The following is a 12,500-nucleotide window of genomic DNA, read 5'->3' on the forward strand; positions in this document are numbered from 1 at the left end:
TGAAGCTGTTGAAGATGGCAACAGGGATGAGGGCTCTACTAGACACTGTGGTTCAGGCCCTGCCTCAGGTAACTATAATATTAATATAATACTGTAGTAGTACTATAGTAATACTGTTGATACTAATATAATACTATAGTAGTACTATAGTAATACTGTTGAAGATGGCAACAGGGATGAGAGCTCTACTAGACACTGTAGTTCAGGCCCTGCCTCAGGTAACTATAATACCAATATAATACTGTAGTAGTACTATAGTAATACTGTTGATACTAATATAATACTGTAGTAGTACTATAGTAATACTGTTGATACTAATATAATACTGCAGTAGTACTATAGTAATACTGTTGAAGATGGCAACAGGGATTAGAGCTCTACTAGACACTGTAGTTCAGGCCCTGCCTCAGGTAACTATAATACCAATATAATAATGTAGTAGTACTATAGTAATACTGTTGATACTAATATAATACTGTAGTAGTACTATGGTAATACTGTTGATACTAATATAATACTGCAGTAGTACTATAGTAATACTGTTGAAGATCTGTCTGGGTATTATTATAATCTGTCTGGGTGTTATAATAATCTGTCTGGGTGTTATAATAATCTGTCTGGGTATTATAATAATCTGGCTGGGTGTTATAATAATCTGTCTGGGTGTTATAATAAACTGGCTAGGTGTTATAATAATCTGGCTGGGTGTTATAATAATCTGGCTACGTGTTATAGTAATCTGGCTACGTGTTATAGTAATCTGGCTGGGTATTATAGTAATCTGTCTGGGTATTATAATAATCTGGCTGGGTGTTATAATAATCTGTCTGGGTGTTATAATAATCTGGCTAGGTGTTATAGTAATCTGGCTACGTGTTATAGTAATCTGGCTGGGTATTATAGTAATCTGTCTGGGTATTATAATAATCTGGCTGGGTGTTATAATAATCTGTCTGGGTGTTATAATAATCTGGCTAGGTGTTATAATAATCTGGCTGGGTGTTATAATAATCTGTCTGGGTGTTATAATAATCTGGCTACGTGTTATAATAATCTGTCTGGGTGTTATAATAATCTGGCTGGGTGTTATAATAATCTGGCTGGGTGTTATAATAATCTGTCTGGGTGTTATAATAATCTGGCTGGGTGTTATAATAATCTGGCTGGGTGTTTTAATAATCTGGCTGGGTGTTATAATAATCTGGCTGGGTATTATAGTAATCTGGCTGGGTGTTATAATAATCTGGCTAGGTGTTATAATAATCTGGCTGGGTGTTATAATAATCTGTCTGGGTGTTATAATAATCTGGCTAGGTGTTATAATAATCTGTCTGGGTGTTATTATAATCTGTCTGGGTGTTATAATAATCTGGATGGGTATCATAATAATCTGGCTGGGTGTTATAATAATCTTTCTGGGTGTTATAATAATCTGGCTGGGTGTTATAGTAATCTGGCTGGGAATTATAATAATCTGGCTGGGTGTTATAATAATCTGTCTGGGTGTTATAATAATCTGGCTGGGTGTTATAATATTCTGGCTGGGTGTTTTAATAATCTGGCTGGGTGTTATAATAATCTGTCTGGGTATTATAGTAATCTGGCTGGGGATTATAGTAATCTGGCTGGGTATTATAGTAATCTGGCTGGGTATTATAATAATCTGGCTGGGTATTATAATAATTTTGCTGGGTATTATAATAATCTGGCTGGGTGTTATAATAATCTGTCTGGGTATTATAATAATCTGTCTGGGTGTTATATTCATCTGGCTGGGTATTATAGTAATCTGGCTGGGTATTATAGTAATCTGGCTGGGTATTATAATAATCTGGCTGGGTATTACAGTAATCTGGCTGGGTATTATAATAATCTGGGTGGGTGTTATAGTAATCTGTCTGGGTGTTATAATAATCTGACTGGGTGTTATAGTAATCTGGCTGGGTATTATAATAATCTGTCTGGGTGTTATAATAATCTGTCTGGGTGTTATATTAATCTGGCTGGGTGTTATAATAATCTGTCTGGGTGTTATAATAATCTGGCTGGGTGTTATAATAATCTGGCCGGGTGTTATAATAATCTGTCTAGGTGTTATAATAATCTGTCTGGGTATTATAATAATCTGGCTAGGTGTTATAATAATCTTTCTGGGTGTTATAATAATCTGTCTGGGTGTTATTATAATCTGCCTACGTGTTATAATAATCTGTCTGGGTATTATAATAATCTGTCTGGGTGTTATAATAATCTGGCTGGGTGTTATAATAATCGGTCTGGGTGTTATAATAATCTGTCTGGGTGTTATAATATTCTGTCTGGGTATTATAATAATCGGTCTGAGTGTTATAATAATCTGTCTAGGTGTTATTATAATCTGTCTGGGTATTATAATAATCTGGCTGTTTGTTATAATATTCTGTCTGGGTGTTATAATAATCTGTCTGGGTGTTATAATAATCTGTCTGGGTATTATAGTAATCTGTCTGGGTGTTATAATAATCTGTCTGGGTGTTATAATAATCTGGCTGGGTATTATAATAATCTGTCTGGGTGTTATAATAATCTGTCTGGGTGTTATAATAATATGTCTGGGTGTTATAATAATCTGTCTGGGTGTTATAATAATCTGGCTGGGTGTTATAATAATCTGGCTGGGTATTATAATAATCTGTCTGGGTGTTATAATAATCTGACTACGTGTTATAGTAATCTGGCTGGGTATTATAGTAATCTAGTTGGGTATTTATTTCTATCCTGTATTATAGTAATCTGGCTCGGTATTATAGTAATCTGGCTGGGTATTTTATTCTATCCTCCATTATAATATGTTCTGTGTCTCTAGGTGGGGAATCTGGGTCTCCTCTTCATGTTGCTGTTCTTCATCTATGCAGCACTGGGAGTGGAGCTGTTTGGGAAACTGGGTCAGTCACGGTGCTGTGAGTGTGTGAGTGTGTTTCATTTACGCTGATGAGCTGTGGAGTTGATTTCCCTGAAATTAATTACGTCTTCCTTCTCCTATTTTCTCTCTCTCTCTCTCTCTCCCTCCCTCCCTCCCTCCCTCCCTCCCTCCCTCTCTTTTCTCCTCCCCTCACACCCCCTTCCATCTCTCTCTCTATATATCACCCCACTACCCCCCCTTCATGTGTTCTCTGTGTTTATAGAGTGTTCCGAGGAGAACCCGTGTGAGGGTCTGAGTCGTCACGCCACGTTCCAGAACTTTGGCATGGCGTTCCTCACCTTGTTCCGCGTTTCCACCGGTGACAACTGGAATGGAATTATGAAGGTAAACTACCCAATCAGAGGGTGATAGTCAACCAATCAGATCACAGCTGGGGAAACAGGGTTTGGTTGTAAGACCTTGCTGCTGTTCCAGGCACAGATGAAACCCCTCATTAATAGTAAATGAAGACTGCTACTGAATTCAGACATTCTTCTTGCTTTTACACAGGGTTCTAATCCTTCTTTACAGGTTCTTACCCGTTGTGGACGTTCTATTAAAACAAATATCTATATATTATTTTACTCTCCAATTTAAATTCTGATCTTGTCTCATCGCTGCAACTCCCCAACGGGCTCGGGAGGTGAAGGTCGAGTCATGCGTCCTCCGAAAAACATGACCCACCAAAACTCTCTCAGACGCCACACCAACGTGTCGGAGGGAAACACCGTTCAACTGACAACAGGAGTCGGCCTGCAGGCGCCCGGCCCGCCACAAGGAGTCACTAGAGTGCGATGAGCCATGTAAACCTCCCCTAAACGACGCTGGGACAATTGTGCCCCGCCCTATGGGACTCCTGGTCACTGCTGGTTGTGACACAGCCTGGGATCGAACCCGGGTCTGTAGTGACGGTCCTCAAGCACTGCGATGCACTGCCTTAGACCGCTGCGCCACTCGGGAGTCACGCGTGTGGAGCTTCTATTTAAGGCTTGGAGCTGGCATTGTTTGAAGAACACAGAACATAGAACACACACACAGAACACAGAACACACACACAGAACACAGAACACACACACACAGAACACACACACAGAACACAGAACATACACACACAGAACACAGAACACACACACACAGAACAAAGAACACAGAACACACACACAGAACACAAGACACACACACAGAACACATGCACAGAACACAGAACATACACACAGAACACACACAGAACACAGAACAAAGAACACACACACAGAACACACACACAGAACACACACACAGAACACAGAACACATGCACAGAACACAGAACACTGTTCCCAGATGTCTGTCAGTGGAACCTGATTCATAACCTAGTAAACCAACATGGAATGTTTTTCGAATCTACACGGAACGTTGAGGGAACCAGAGATATTTATCTGAATCACTCATTGGCTAAAACCATCTCCTATTCCCCGGGCTCTGCCTGGTAATTGGCTGTTATCCAAGTCAGTCAGACACTCTGGCTCTCTGATAGGCTTGGCTCTGTGTGTCTTGTGCCAACAGACAGGCTGTGGCTCAATTCAATGGCTCCACCTGGTGGTCAGGACTGGAGTTACAGCCTGAGAAACACAATACAACGTAATGCCATCATTCTACGCTCTCTCCATTCTACACAAGAAGCTCTGTTGGCATGAAAAGCATGGACAATGACATTGTGTAACAGTATAACTTTCGTCTGTCCCCTCGCCCCGACCCGGGCGCGAACCAGGGACCCTCTGCACACATCAACAACTGACACCCACGAAGCATCGTTACCCATCGCTCCACAAAAGCCGCGGCCCTTGCAGAGCAAAGGGGAACTACTACTTCAAGGTCTCAGAGCAAGTGACGTCACTGATTGAAAGGCTATTAGCGCCGCACCACCGCTAACTAAGCTAGCCGTTTCACATCGGTTACAAAGGCTCAGCATTGTTTGAATGACATAAACGTTTTCTTAAAAAGTTCCAAACAGATCAATGCTACGGGCTTCCTGTTCTTCAGTAAACAACAGTCCCTATTTTCTGGTGTCCTCAAGCATCTTGACAGAAAGTAGAACCTCGTTGTCATACTTGAGGAAAAGTAAAGATGCATTTTAATAGAAAAATGACTCAAATCAAAAGTCAAATCAAAAGTGAATTTAATCGCTAAAATATACTTAAGTATCAAAACTGAAAGTATAAATAATTTCAAATTCTTTACATTAATCAATCCAGACGGCACCATTTTCATTGTCTTCGGGATGATGTCTTGCTCAACCCTCTTGTTGTCTGAGCTACCTGTCCCAATAGTAGTATTCTGTTGCTCTGTCTTTGGGAGGATGTGTCCTTCTTGTTGTCTGAGCTACCTGTCCCAATAGTATCATCCCTCTGTCCCCTCAGGACACGCTGCGGGACTGTCGTCCAGAGGACCGCTCCTGTCTGTCCTACCTTCCTCTGGTTTCTCCGGTCTACTTCGTGACCTTCGTCCTGACGGCCCAGTTCGTGCTGGTCAACGTGGTGGTGGCAGTGTTGATGAAACACCTCGAGGAGAGCAACAAGGAGGCACAGGAGGAGGCAGAGGAGGAGGCCAAGGAGGAGGAGGCGCGTCAGGAGGAGGCCAGGCAACAGGAGGCCAGGCAAGAGGAGGCGCGACAGGAGGCCATCTGTCCCTTTAGCAACGCCACAGTGGGCGGCGTGGAATCATCTGGACAGGTATGGAGATGGATCACCTGTAGGTGGACCTAACCACAGATCTAGGGTCAGATCAGCCAGTCCTGTCAGGGGGGGGGGGACCTAACCACAGATCTAGGGTCAGATCAGCTTCCCATCAGTCCTTAACTGTCAGGAGGGGGGACCTAACCACAGATCTAGGGTCAGATCAGCTTCCCATCAGTCCTTAACTGTCAGGGGGGGACCTAACCACAGATCTAGGGTCAGATCAGCTTCCCATCAGTCCTTAACTGTGTGGTGGTGGTGGTGGTGGAACAGCATGAAAATGTATCCACTCACTCCTGTAAGTCGCTGTGGATAAGAGAATCTGCTAAATGACTAAAAGTTTAATAAAATGAGGAAGATGACGTTCATGGTCGTGTTTTTGTCCCAGGTTGTGGAAGAAGAGCATTGTCGTGGTAGCCTGCTGACGGCGGGCCGGCCGTCTCTGTCTCGTATGATGTCTCTGCCTAGCGACAGCTACATGCTCCGCCCCCTACAGCCTCTCGGACACACCCGCTACCCTCCCATTGGCCACGACACCTACAAGGGATGCGGTTTCTCAGGTAACCATCCCTCAGAGTTCTGTCTCGGCTCGGTCCCAGAGTTCTATCTCTCAGAGTTATAGGTCCCCGAGTTCTATCTCTCAGAGTTCTATCTCTCAGAGTTCTATCTCTCAGAGTTATAGGTCCCCAAGTTCTATCTCTCAGAGTTCTATCTCTCAGAGTTTTAGGTCCCCGAGTTCTATCTCTCGGATATCTATCTCTCAGTATTCTATCTCTCAGTGTTCTAGGTCTCAGTGTTCTATCTCTCGGATATCTATCTCTCAGTATTCTATCTCTCAATGTTCTAGGTCTCAGTGTTCTATCTCTCAGAGTTCTAGGTCCCAGAGTTCTATCTCTCAGAGTTCTAGATCTCAGAGGTCTATCTCTCAGATTTATAGGTCTCGGAGTTCTATCTCTCGGAGTTCTATCTCTCGGAGTTCTATCTCTCAGGGTTCTAGGTCTCAGGGTTCTAGGTCTCAGAGTTCTAGGTGTCAGAGTTCTAGGTCTCTCTCTCTCTGTCTCCTAGGTTCTGTCTACTCCATGGGTTCTAGCGGAGCAGGATCCCTACTGCAGGTCCCGGGGGCGTTACCATCTGGAAGCCACGCATCCCTCAGCTCCAGGGGCTCCAGCTGCAGACCCACAGTCAGGCTCAGCCCCTCCCACAGCGTAGACAGACACTCCCTCTCCATGGCGAGACACACCCCCAGGAGGCCTGGCCACGTTGACAGCAGACGGGCCTCTTATATACATAGCCCATCCCACAGTATGGATACACATAGTTACAGACTCAGCCCTGCTCAGAGCATCGACAGAGACTCCTCCCGTTATCTCGATAGACGGGCCTCTTATATCCACAGCCCCTCCCACAGCATGGACAGTAGACACACCCCTTATCTCCACAGCCCCTCCCACAGCATGGACAGTAGACACACCCCTTATTTCCACAGCCCCTCCCACAGCATGGACAGTAGACACACCCCTCGTATGGATAGACACAACCCTTATATTCACAGCCCCTCCCACAGCATGGACAGTAGACACACCCTTTATATCCACAGCCCCTCCCACAGCATGGACAGTAGACACACCCCTTATGTCAATAGCCCCGCACACAGCATCAATAGACACACCCCTCATAACAATAGACACACCTCTCATATGAGTAGGCCATCCCACAGCATGGACAGAGAGCCGGGACCCAGCTCCTCCCTCAGTGTGAGAAGACAGCTGAGGAGACAGGTATGTAGACTGCAGCTTTTACCCAGGTAGCACATTAATTTCCCTGGATGTTCTGCGAACGTCTGTTTTTGGAACCTTGCATGCAAGTTGTTAGAATGTTTTGTGTTAGCTGGGAACTTTACAGTCCAGGCCAGATCGAGTTGTTAGAATGTTTTGTGCTAGCTGGGAACTTTACAGTCCAGGCCAGATCAAGTTGTTAGATTTGTTTAGGTTTTTAGATTTGCTAACTTCTTAGTAATGACTCGGGATGTCGGTTTTGATACGAAAGCTTATTTTAGTAAGAATACTTGTTTACGTTACATTTAACAACAATTGTTTTGGTACAGAGCAATGCAGGTAAGATGCTGTTGGAAAGTCAGCCACAATCACCAGCACTTGCACATAATTGGCGCGTTATCACTCATTCCTCTCGCAAGGCATTCTGGGACTTGCAGTCAAAAAGCGTAATTCAACACAACCCAATACAATTACATATGCAAATAAATCTAAAGAAATATCTTTAGATACAGTTCAAAGAATAAACTTAAACATTAACTCTGTAACACATTAAAGTTACAACATCCTCCCCCCCCGATGAACAATTGTGTTCATCTAGATCTCTAGGCAGTATATCAACTGAATAGGTCTCCTCAACAAAGTCCCTGAAGCAGTACGAACTGAACATGATCTAACTAAGCCATCTCGGCCTGGAAACAGTTCCTCAATCTTTCCTAGTTTCCAGGTTTGTCTGGGTAGGTTATCTTCTCCAATGAGTACAACGTCACCCGCTTTCAGTGGGGTGGGCTGTGGTGTGTCACAGCGGTGTGCTGACTTTAGATCCAGCAAGTAGTCCCTTCGCCAACTGTTCCAGAAACTGGTCACAAGTCTCTGCCTGTACTTCCATCTGCGTGTCATTTCCCCCTTGTTTAACGTTGGGTGCTGAGTGTCAGCTGGAAATGGCTTTGGAGGCAAAGAGGTTAGTCTTTTACCCACCAGGAAGTGTGCTGGGGTCAGGGGTTGTGGTTCATCCACTTCATTGTGCACGAAGGTCAGAGGCCTAGAATTTAGGATAGCTTCAACCTCTGTCAGGACTGTGCATATCTCTTCAAAATTAAGTGAAGCTCTCCCAAGAACCTTTCGCAGGCATGTTTTTACTGACCTGAGTCTTTCCCAGAATCCGCCCCACCAGGCTGCTCGCTCTGCGATGAACCTCCAGGTGATGCCCCTTTCTGAGAAGATCGCCAAGAGTTGGGGCTCTTCGATTGCCTTCCACAGCTCTTTCAAGTCCTGATCAGCTCTCTTGAACGTTTTTGCATTGTCTGAGTAGATTACCTTGCATAATCCTCTCCTTGAGATTAATCTTTTTAGAGCTAACAAGAATGTCTCTGTTGACTGATCTGAGACCAGTTCCAAATGCACTGATCTGGTTACAGCACAAGTGAACAGTGCAATGTATGACTTCTTCACAGAACCATTTTCTTTCACATAGAGCGGTCCTGCAAAATCCACACCTGTGACTTCGAATGGTGGGGATTCAGTTATTCTGTCTTTTGGTAAAGGCGCAGTGACCTGCTGTCCGGCCCTTGCCTTGAATCTCTTGCACACTATACATCTTGCCACTGTGCTCTTGACTAGCTGCCTAGCACTCAAGATCCAGTATCGCTCTCTGATTTGTACTAGAGTGTCTCTTGCTCCAGAATGCATCACCTTCTCATGTTGGTACTGTATCAGCATTTCTGAGTATCTGGACTTATTGGGCAGAACCCATGGGTGCTGCTCTCTGAATGTGAAGTTGGACTGTTGCAGTCTTCCTCCTACACTGAGTAGTTCGTGTTCGTCCAGGAAAGGTTTCAGTTCTCTGATTTTACAGTCATTGTTTAGGCTTTTTCCTGCCTTCAGTAGTTTGATCTCCTGTCCGAAACTCTGTTGTTGTGTTACCTTAATCCAGTACTTTTCTGCATCAAACAGTTCGTCAGCAGGCAGTTCACCTTGCATCTTTATGGTTGTACGAGCATTGGCTATGAATCTCTTTATCCAGGCGGTGACTCTGAACACTCTTTTCAGTTTGCTGTACCTTTCAAGCTCCAACACAGGTTCAGTGCTGTCTGTGCTGTTTGCTGCGAGTTGTACAGTAACCTGGCAACTGGACTTGAGTTCTATATTCACCTCATCCGGAACCTTGTTATCATCAGTCTCTTCGGACTGATTGGGTGATGTCAGAATTCTGGGTCCATTCCACCATAGCTCGCTCTGTGTCAAGTTTCTAACAGTTTGTCCTCTTGTAGGGAGGTCAGCTGGATTAGTTTTCCCTTCAATATGTGACCATGACTCTGGATTGGTCAAGGACTGGATCTCCGTCACTCTGTTCGCAACAAACTGTTTCCATTTCTGAGCTGAGCTGCAAATCCAATGCAGCACAATCATCGAGTCTGTCCACATGTTAATCTGTTTTTCTTCCATTTTCAGTGTGGTCATCAAGTTGTTTGCTAGTCTCGCTCCAATCACAGCTCCCATGAGCTCCAGGCGTGGCAGCGTCATTTTCTTAAGTGGGGCTACCCTGGACTTGGATGCGACTAGACTTGTTGTTTCCCTGTCTTGTGACTCACCTTGCAAGTAAGCTACTGCACTGTAAGCCCTTTCACTTGCATCACAGAACACGTGTAGTTTCAGGGTGTGGTTATTCTGTGGCCGCATGTCTGTTCTGTACCACCTTGGTATGGTGAGCTGGTGTAACTGGGGTAGTTCTGAACACCACTGTTGCCATTCTCGTGTCAGATCAGGTGGTAATTCTTCGTCCCAGCTGAGTCCCCTCTCCCACATTTCCTGGAACATGCACTTGATCCTGATGGTGAAGGGAGTTAAGAAACCAAGAGGATCGAAGATACGTGCAGACGACTGCAGAACACTTCTCTTTGTGTTTTCCTTTTGCCTTAGAATGCTCAGTAATGGCTTGAGGTCAAACACAAAGTCATCCGTTTCCGGCCTCCATACTAAACCTAAAACCTTCAGCGCTAATCCTTGTGTTTCTAGCGTCAATGGGTGGTCAGTTGTCGTACTCTCCTACCATTTTGTTTTCAATTCAGGAGAATTGGTCATCCACTTGCAGAGGTCCATGCCTGCATTCGACAGCATTTGCGAACGTCTGTTTTTGGAACTTTGCATGCAAGTTGTTTTGTGTTAGCTGGGAACTTTACCGTCCAGGCCAGATCGAGTTGTTAGAATGTTTTGTGCTAGCTGGGAACTTTACAGTCCAGGCCAGATCAAGTTGTTAGATTTGTTTAGGTTTTTAGATTTGCTAACTTCTTAGTAATGACTCGGGATGTCGGTTTTGATACGAAAGCTTATTTTAGTAAGAATACTTGTTTACGTTACATTTAACAACAATTGTTTTGGTACAGAGCAATGCAGGTAAGATGCTGTTGGAAAGTCAGCCACAATCACCAGCACCTGCACATAATTGGCGCGTTATCACTCATTCCTCTCGCAAGGCATTCTGGGACTTGCAGTCAAAAAGCGTAATTCAACACAACCCAATACAATTACATATGCAAATAAATCTAAAGAAATATCTTTAGATACAGTTCAAAGAATAAACTTAAACATTAACTCTGTAACACATTAAAGTTACAACATAGAATGTTTTGTGCAAGCTGGGAACTTTACAGTCCAGGCCAGATCGAGTTGTTGAATGTTTTGTGTTAGCTGGGAACATTAGAGTCCAGGCCAGATCGAGTTGTTAGAATGTAGATTTAGTTGTTAGAATGTTTTGTGTTAGCTGGGAACGTTACAGTCCAGGCCAGATCGAGTTGTTGAATGTTTTGTGCTAGCTGGGAACTTTACAGTCCAGTCCAGATCAAGTTGTTGAATGTTTTGTGCTAGCTGGGAACTTTACCGTCCAGGCCAGATCGAGTTGTTAGAATGTTTTGTGTTAGCTGGGAACTTTACAGTCCAGGCCAGATCGAGTTGTTAGAATGTTTTGTGTTAGCTGGGAACTTTACCGTCCAGGCCAGATCGAGTTGTTAGAATGTTTTGTGTTAGCTGGGAACTTTACCGTCCAGGCCAGATCGAGTTGTTAGAATGTTTTGTGTTAGCTGGGAACTTTACAGTCCAGTCCAGATTAAATTTCATTCACCTTCAACTGTCAGTGACCTCTGACCCTGTTTCCTGTCTCTACTTCCTACTTCCTGTCTGTTCGTAGGAGGCGGTGCGTTGCGACTCTGAGGACCTGAGCTGCAGTTCCACCGACGATCTGCGGGGGAGCTCTGTCGACGGCACCCACCTCACCGTACCCAGCATGCACCTCTCACCGCTACCCAGCCTGCCCCCTGGTGGTAACACACACCTGGACGTACACCACCCCTCCTCGCCGTCCCGCGCCCCCCGAGGACGCACCTCCAGCGCACACACACTCCTCCACACACACACCGTACACACACTGCGTCACACACACAGTCAGAGGGTTATATCTACCAAAGGACACAGTAGGAGCCACAGTGATAGCGGGCCCCAGCGGCCTCCCAGCCCTCAGATCTCCACCCCTCAGACGACAGACAACCCACAGACACCCCAGAGACCTGAGATACTTCAGACCCCAGGTCCCAGCCTCACCATCTCTCTCTGCTCTGGAGGTCCCAGCCTGTCCCTCTCCTCCCCCTCCACACCCTCAACCCCCAGCCCCAGCCTCACCATCTCTCTCTGCTCTGGAGGTCCCAGCCTGTCCCTCTCCTCCCCCTCCAAACCCTCAATCCCCAGCCCCAACCTCACCATCTCTACTCCCTCCACTCCCCAGAGCCCTCAGACCAGCTTTGACCCAAAGCAGAGTACCAGTTCCAGCCCTGCCTTCAGCCGTGATCCATTTCCCCTGAGCCTCAGTTCCAGTCCTAGCCGTCTCCCCACTTCCTTTCCAGATGAGACTGATGATGAAGTCTGTTGCATCACACACCACGCGTCCAGCCCCTTACACACACCTGAACACACACACCACACGTCCAGCCCCCCACACACACCCTGCTCTCCCCACACCTCCCTCCACGCCTGCCTCTCATTTGAAGAGGACCAGAGGAACCTATGTCTCAGCAGCCAATCGGCG

General features: G+C 45.3%; 1 protein-coding gene across 1 annotated transcript in view; it reads left to right on the top strand.

Moving 5' to 3' along the window:
• LOC139369997 (voltage-dependent T-type calcium channel subunit alpha-1H-like) overlaps nt 1-12,500 on the top strand; it is a 173,336-nt gene that overhangs the window by 160,398 nt on the left and 438 nt on the right. Inside the window, exons 29-35 of the mRNA XM_071109275.1 lie at nt 1-68; nt 2,846-2,924; nt 3,165-3,286; nt 5,340-5,651; nt 6,043-6,214; nt 6,720-7,432; nt 11,610-12,500. The exon at nt 1-68 is cut by the window's left edge and continues 3 nt beyond it; the exon at nt 11,610-12,500 is cut by the window's right edge and continues 438 nt beyond it. Coding sequence (XP_070965376.1) covers nt 1-68; nt 2,846-2,924; nt 3,165-3,286; nt 5,340-5,651; nt 6,043-6,214; nt 6,720-7,432; nt 11,610-12,500 — 2,357 coding nt within the window. The remainder of the gene's footprint in view (nt 69-2,845; nt 2,925-3,164; nt 3,287-5,339; nt 5,652-6,042; nt 6,215-6,719; nt 7,433-11,609) is intronic.

Source organism: Oncorhynchus clarkii, chromosome 17 (genome assembly GCF_045791955.1).
Source record: "Oncorhynchus clarkii lewisi isolate Uvic-CL-2024 chromosome 17, UVic_Ocla_1.0, whole genome shotgun sequence".
Lineage (NCBI taxonomy): Eukaryota > Metazoa > Chordata > Actinopteri > Salmoniformes > Salmonidae > Oncorhynchus > Oncorhynchus clarkii.